General features: G+C 50.1%; 1 protein-coding gene across 1 annotated transcript; it reads right to left on the bottom strand.

Moving 5' to 3' along the window:
* Positions 1–308: 308 nt before the first annotated feature.
* KRT38 (keratin 38) lies at positions 309–5672 on the bottom strand. Its single transcript, XM_032279703.1, has 7 exons — positions 4899–5672; positions 4629–4711; positions 3677–3833; positions 3163–3324; positions 2960–3085; positions 2228–2448; positions 309–1676 (listed from the first exon to the last, which is right to left on the bottom strand). The coding sequence occupies exons 1-7, from the start codon at positions 5388–5390 to the stop codon at positions 1562–1564; spliced, it is 1356 nt and encodes a 451-aa protein (XP_032135594.1). The 5' UTR covers positions 5391–5672; the 3' UTR covers positions 309–1561.
* Positions 5673–7485: the final 1813 nt, after the last annotated feature.

Raw genomic sequence — 7485 nt, 5'->3', positions numbered from 1 at the left:
TATTTACCTGCCTGTAAGAAGAAGCCTGAGGTCATGGGTGGCCCTTAAATCTGGCCATGTGGGTCAGCCCCTGCACTCCTTAAACATTATACAATCAATCTTGGCTCTGGGTGGGGATTTTTGGTGTGCTCTCTCCTTTTCAGGGTATTTTTATTTCTGTTATCTTAGAATTCATCACAGACCTGGGATGTAAGTATGAACAATAACATTATCTCTGTTTCGTAGCAGAAAAAAATGCCGAGGCTTAGGTGTGTGAAGTGATGATTCAAAAACCCCATAAGTCAGAGATAAAGTCAGGACTAGAAACATTCGTTCTTACAACAGAGATTTATTAAGCATCCATTATGTACCAAGTAGTGGGCTAGGCTCTGGAGATGCAGCAGTGAAGAATTGCTAATCTTGGATAAGCATTTTGATTGGGAAAACAATTGCTACAGAGGTAACTTCAGCTGTTGGAGGTGCTAAATGAGCAGGACAGTGTCAGGGGTTGTGAGTCCTTTACACGGATAGTCAAGCAGGAGCTCTCAGAGGAAGGAAACTTGCACCTGACCTGAACATTTATAGGGAGGAGGAAGAGCACCCCAGAGAGAAGAAGAGCAGGGATAGGTCTCCAGCCATGTCCAAGGAACAGAAAGGCCAGCGCGGCTGAATCATGGTAAGGAAGGCAGAGAGGAGGAAGAGAAGAGGAAGCACCTCACACCTAGCAGTTCTCCACCCGTTAAATCAACAGGTTTCAGTACTTCAGGAGGAAATACTAGGAAAAAAATGAAGTCATTGGTTATATTTTAAACTAGGAGAATTAGATAGGGAAAGAGGTTATAGCCAGACAAGTCTTGAGAGTCGGAATTTATAGAGAAAAAAAAGAGACATTCCTTATGAAAGTTCCTTTCACGTAGCAAGCAGCTATGTAAGCCATATGTAAGAGGCTGTGTTGCCACAGAAAAGGGAAGTCTGGTCCTTTGTCAAAGCTAGAAACCCTGACGTAGAGAGAACTCAGGATTTGATGCCAGGAAATGTTCTACTTAATCAGCATCCAAGGTAGGGAGGCAGGAGGATAGGAGAGGGGAATTGGAAAAGAAAGGGTCAGGTACAATTCTGGTTCTATTTCCCTCTCCCTGATGCTGTAATCCAGGCTGGCAATGTTAAAAATAGCCCAAGAAACATGGGGAATCTCAGACAGGGAAGCCCGTTCTTCACTTCCTTTGTCACAAACTATAAAAATTTCAAGTTAAAGTTGGTGTCCTTGAAGTGCAAGTGCAATGTTAAATCATGCTGTACTCCCACTCCAGAACGCTTTTTCAACCTTATGTCTCTCCAATCCAGATCTTCTGAGCCACCGTAGGTGGTTGGAACCCATCCACTGAGGGCATAGAACTCATCTGGGGAAACCAGAGCTGGAAAGGAGGGATTTTGCATCAAGATTCCACTGTCCCTGGTGTCTCATAGCCTTTGGACAGGCCTATACATACAGAAAGTTAGAAGCTAGATTTTCTAAAGGTATAACAAGCATCTCTCTCTGGGTATCCCTCGCCTTAGCCAGCCTCCGCAGGTCCACAGGAGTTCAGAGTCGGCTTCCGGTGCTGGCTCCACAGGTGGTGTTGGGGCCACAGCTTGGGCGAGGAGCACAGGGGGCAGCCACACAGGAGAGAGGCGTGGCGCACGGATTACAGGGGAGTCTGCAGAGAGACAAGGTGAGCGAAGTGAGAGGCAAGGAATGAATGGGGTCTCAGTGCCATGTGGGGGCATGAGGAAGGGGTCCCTGCTGCAAAGCAACAGTACATGGACCCTGCTGAAGCCTGTGACCATTCACACCGAGTGAGCACCTCCAGGATTAGACTACGTAGGTGGTTTCTAAAAGGCCTTACATGATTAAAGTGATCCTATAGAATAAAAATCCCTAGGAAGAATTTAAGAAGAGAAAAGCAAGTCCAAAAATATGCTGGATCAGTAGTCATGTCTCCTGTTTGAGCAGAGACGCCGTGTCCACTCTCATCAGATCATGGCTACCTCAGGCAGCCCCCGCGGAGACCTGGTCAGTGCCCTCTAAGCGGATGGTCATTTCCTTCACTCTGTCAACCACATGGAGGGTGCAGGACCAGGCAACAACTCACGGAAAAGGAGTACACGGGGAGCCTCGTTCTATGGAGAGACAGACCCTCTGCTGCCCTGAGGACCTCATGAGAACTGGGTCAATGATTTGGCCGGGAATTGCCCAGATGACACGTACTTGCAGTCCTCGCTCTCCAGAAGGTTCCGGTACGTGGCAATCTCGTTCTCCAGCCGGGCCTTCACGTCCAGCAGCACCTGGTACTCCTGGTTCTGCCGCTCCAGGTCAGCCCGGATTTCAGACAGCTGCTCCTCCACGTTGCTGATGAGGCTCTGCATCTGGGCCAGCTCCGTGCCGTAGCGGTCCTCGGCTTCACACAGGGAGTTCTGCAGACAGTCCTTCTGCAGTGGGAAATTATGGGGTCAGAGATCCTGATGCCCCAAAACTCAGCAGTGAAAAGTATGTCCAAACTCGCCAGACATGGGGCAAATTCCAACATGTCACACATTCTCAGAGCTCTGGAGAGATCACTGTCAATAGGACCATGACTTCACACACACACACACACACACACACACACAAACACACACACACACACACACGCAAATCTAACTTCAGGAACTGTCATGTTCATCCCTGTATCCCCAGTCCTTGACAAAAAGCAGCCACCTAGTGAAATCTTGTGGCACGAGTGACTGAACTTCTGCACTGTGTTGTAAGGCAAGTGGACTTGACTTTTTGAAGAAACCATTTCCCTGGGTCACTCTGAACTTGACAGAAACATGTCTCCATCAGGTATAGAGGAATCCAGATCTTGACTTAACATTGAAGGAACTGATTTGTGAGACTTTAAGGGATGCTACTACCAGGACATGTGGCGTTTGCAGTGCAGTGAGGGTGAAGGACACGTACCAAGGTGTGCTGGGCTTGGCGCTCCACCTCCAGGGCGTTCACCGTGCATCTCAGCTCCAGGATCTCCGACTGGCAGCACTGCAGCTCCTCAGAGCAGGACATGGCCTGCAGGCTGATGCCTTCAGACTGGAGCACAGAGAGGCACAGTCACCTCCCTGCCCAGATGGACGCCAGATGCCCCTGGCTCTGTACCCCCTGCTCACCTGGGCTTGGAACCACTGCTCCGCATCCTGGCGGTTGGTCTCCACCATGGCCTCGTACTGAGCCCGCATCTCCCCCAGCACCCTGCCCAGGTCAATGGTGGGCTCAATGTCCAGCTCGATCCGCATCTTGTCCCCCAGCTGACTCCTCAGAGTCTTTACTTCCTGCAGAAGGGAGGAAGGAACAGACAGCCTGCGTGAGGAGAGGGCCTTTGATGAAGCAGACAGCTCAGGTCCCCACTCCTGGCAAGCAGCAGGAGGGGAGCCCCATACACAAGCAAATGGGAAACTCTTGCCCAGAGTGCAGTCGGGAGAGCCCACTTGGACACCTTCCTCGTGCCCAAGGCAAGTCTGCACCTTCCACAGAGGCCCTCTGGACCCTCAGACCCACTTCGGCCCTGCATGCCAATGCCAGCTGAGCCCAGGCTCTGCTCTGAGAGCCCCAGGGCCAGGAAGCTCCCCTAACCACCCAGCATTGCCCCCCCCCGACCGGGAGTCTAAGCGGCCAGGGCCACACCTGCTCATGGTTGCTCTTGAGAGAGAGCTGCTCCTCCTTCAGGGACTCCTGCTGGGCCTCCAGGTCGGCCTTGGCCAGGGTCGCATCATCAAGGAGCTTCTGCATCCCACACATGTCCGCCTCCACCAGCTGACGCAGGGAGCGCTCACTCTCCAGCCTTCCGTCACGGGAGGTGCAGGGTCAACAAGAATTAGCCCAAGAGCCCCTCTCGGCTGCCCCGGGTTCCCACCTCCCACACCACCTTGGATCCTCATTTGTTCACTCTGTTTAGCTCTCTGGCCTCAAAGGCGAATTAGACACAGCCCCTCTTCTCAAAGAGCTCATGGTCTGATGAAGCAATCACAACACTACATTGCACAATATACATTTTTGCCATTGTATTCTGTGGCAACTGTGGTTCACGAAGATCAACTGACTTGCCTAAGATCGTGTGTCTTGGGACCCAGTCCAATGCTCATATGGTTGCAGCAGTCGTCAGTTACTGAAGATAAGCAATCGCCAGGTGCCCGACTGTGATCCGCGGCTCCTTCTCCCTTGCTTTCAGCTGTCTTCCCCTCTGGTTTTTGCCTAAGTACCTCATACCTGGCACTTTAGGGCTCCATAGTTAAATCTGGACAAAGACTCATCTATGACTCCTCTGACTTATATATGAAAACGAACGGCCATCTTGCTCAGTTTATCCTTGAAATCACCTCATTTTGCTCCTGGCTAGTGAATTCAGGCTGCCTTCTCCTCCATTTTAGGGAAATAAATGAAGGAGGACAAACACACATGCTTGGATTAAGGAGGGGTTTTCCCTCCCATCTTCTATCAGTTTTGATTGTAATGAAAATTTTACTGGGGAGAATCTAGCAAGGAAGAAAGGACAATGATTCACTCACTCAACAAGTATTTGGGCATTGGGATGGAGGATGGGGAGGGAGTCATCCTGGCCCTCCTCCGCCGGACTTACTTGATCCTAAAGTCATCCGCAGCCAGCTTGGCATTGTCAATTTGTACAATCAGTCTGGTGTTCTCAGCCTTGCTGCACAGGATCTGAGGAAAACAGGAAGGTGGTTCACACACAAAGCATCATACCTTAGGCTCCCGCTCCACGTGTGGTATCTATGCTCATGTCCAGGAGAAGCCAAGAACCCAGAGCTCCCTGAGCCTGACATGGATTCCTCCTGCCATGCTGTCTGGCTTCTCAGACCCAGCACGCCCAGGCGATCCCACACCTCACCTTCTGCTGGAGCTCCTCGATGGTGCGGAAGTAGGACTGGTAGTCGGGGCACACGGTGGACTCGTGGCACTTGCTCCTCTCACGGAGTTGGCTCTCCAGCTCCGCGTTCTCCCGCTCCAGCTGGCGCACCTTCTCCAGGTAGTTGGCCAGGCGGTCGTTCAGGAACTGCATGGTCTCCTTCTCATGGCCATTCAGGGTGTTTTTGCCATAGGCCCCACAGATTCCGATGCTGCCGGGAATGTCGCAGGTCCCTGGCAAGGGACAAGCAGTGTGGCAGGTGGGGGGCAGACAGAGGCTGGGGCGGCCCAGGGGGGTCGACCCCACACGGACTCGGTTGGCATGTGCCACGTTGGCCAAGAGGCACATGGAGGCAGCCTTGGCCTCTGCCCCGGGCTGGCACCCAATGTCGATGGGAGAGATGGAGGCATTTCTTGCTCCAGGAGCCATGGTGCAGCCCAGAAGGCAGGAGGAGCTGCTGTAGGAGGAGGTCATGGTGTTGGGCTGAGGTTGCACAGGAGCTTCAGATCAGCTGGGAAGGCCAAGTCACTGAGTCTGAAGCCTCCTCTCCTCCCGGCCCTTTTATACCCCATCTTGGGTGGGTGTTGGCTCCAATGCTTTGACCTCCTGCCTTGATTATCTGCCTGTTGTGGTGCCATCATCTTGTTACTCAGCTGCTGAGTTTACCATGAAAAGTTTCTCAGCTCATTAAAGGAATGTTGATGAATCTGAGATGCCTCTTGGCTCTTTGATATCAGATTGGCTGTTGGTGGGAGGTCAGAAGCTTTTTATTATTTTTCAAAGAAGCCAAGTTATTTTAGCCATCAGATGCTTAGACTTTGACAGGATTTGGCCTCTTTATGGATGTGTCCACTCCGGAGGCACAAACTTTCCTGTTGGTCAGTGGTGTAGCAGGACTGACCCCTATGATGACAGTGGTGCTTACTTGGGTTAAGACTCAATCAGCCTTCCCTATCTAGGGAAGAAGCTGAGTCTTGGTATTGGTGAATGTTATGGCATTGGGTTATCAAGACGTCCTATTTTCTTTTTTTTTTTTTTTTTTTTTTTTTTTTGGGGACGGAGTTTCACTCTTGTTACCCAGGCTGGAGTGCAATGGCGCGATCTCGGCTCACCGCAACCTCCGCCTCCTGGGTTCAGGCAATTCTCCTGCCTCAGCCTCCTGAGTCGCTGGGATTACAGGCACGCGCCACCATGCCCAGCTAATTTTTTGTATTTTTAGTAGAGACGGGGTTTCACCATGTTGACCAGGATGGTCTCGATCTCTTGACCTCGTGATCCACCCGCCTCGGCCTCCCACAGTGCTGGGATTACAGGCGTGAGCCACCACGCCCGGCCAAGACGTCCTATTTTCTTCTTTCTTTAGTTGGTTGCCCTTCAGACTCACTTTGAGGAGCAACAAGACTTAGACAAATCCGTGCCCAACACGCATCCCCTGGTCACGTCCTGAATGCCAGGCACTGTGCTGACGCTTGCCATATAGTCGGTTAAGCCAGAACAGTTCCTGCCATTGGGAAACAACTGTAACTTGGGTAGACATGATGTCTCAAACAAGGCATCTGAGAAGCTCATGAGAATGAGGATGACTCCGAAAACTGCCGCTTATCTCGACCAAGCAGGGCAAGCTCAAGAAGCCAGAAACAAACCAAAAGAAATGAGCAATAATCTTACTGAACCCCAAATAAGGACTTGTCCATAAACGTCAAAGGACGTTACGTGATCAGGACGTTGAGTGGGCCCTCTTCATGCCTTGCCTCCTTGATTCTAAAGTTAGTTATGAACCTTCACCCTTTGTGCTAGGGGATTGAGCAATGATACCTTTTCATCTTTACTTCCAATCTGGGAGGTGGGTACTCTTAATTTTACAACATAAATAAATAAGCCATTGAGGACCAGAGATGTGAAGTCATTTTTCTAAGATCAACCTCACTATAAAGTATAAAGCCCTGGGGTACATGTGCAGATCGTGCAGGTTTGTTATGTAGGTATACACGTGCCATGGTGGTGGTTTGCTGCATCCATCACCCTGTCATCTCCTAATGCTATCCCTCCTCAATCCCCCCACCCCCTGCTATTCCTCCCCTAGCCCCCACCCCCCAGGCCCCAGTGTGTGATGCTCCCCTACCACATGTCCATGTGTTCTCATTGTTCAACACCCACTTGTGAGTGAGAACATGTGGTGTTTGGTTTTCTGTTCCTATGTCAGTTTGCTGAGAATGAACTTAAAGTATAATAAATAAATTTTTAAAAAAATACAAGAGATGGTAATGCAGGAAATGAGGCACAAAAAAAAAGCCACAAGGCATATTGAAAATAAACAGCAAAATGACAGAAAAAAGAATTAAAAATAAAATAAAAACAAACTACATTTTAATGAAAAGCGTTCACCTAAAAAAATAATAAGTATAAAGCCTAGTCTCCACATCAGCTTCTTTCAACTCCAGAAACTCTTTCTTCACCTTGACCACCACGAAGCCCTCCACCCCCAAGGAGAACTACTGTGTCATTGGCAGAACTAAGAAGGATTAAAAGGCCTAGAAACTGGGCAAGAATTTGAAATTAAGATGTAAAA

This window comes from Sapajus apella, unplaced genomic scaffold (assembly GCF_009761245.1).
Source record: "Sapajus apella isolate SASKATOON/1434 unplaced genomic scaffold, GSC_monkey_1.0 scaffold12, whole genome shotgun sequence".
Lineage (NCBI taxonomy): Eukaryota > Metazoa > Chordata > Mammalia > Primates > Cebidae > Sapajus > Sapajus apella.
This window is presented reverse-complemented; position numbering and strand designations above follow the sequence as displayed.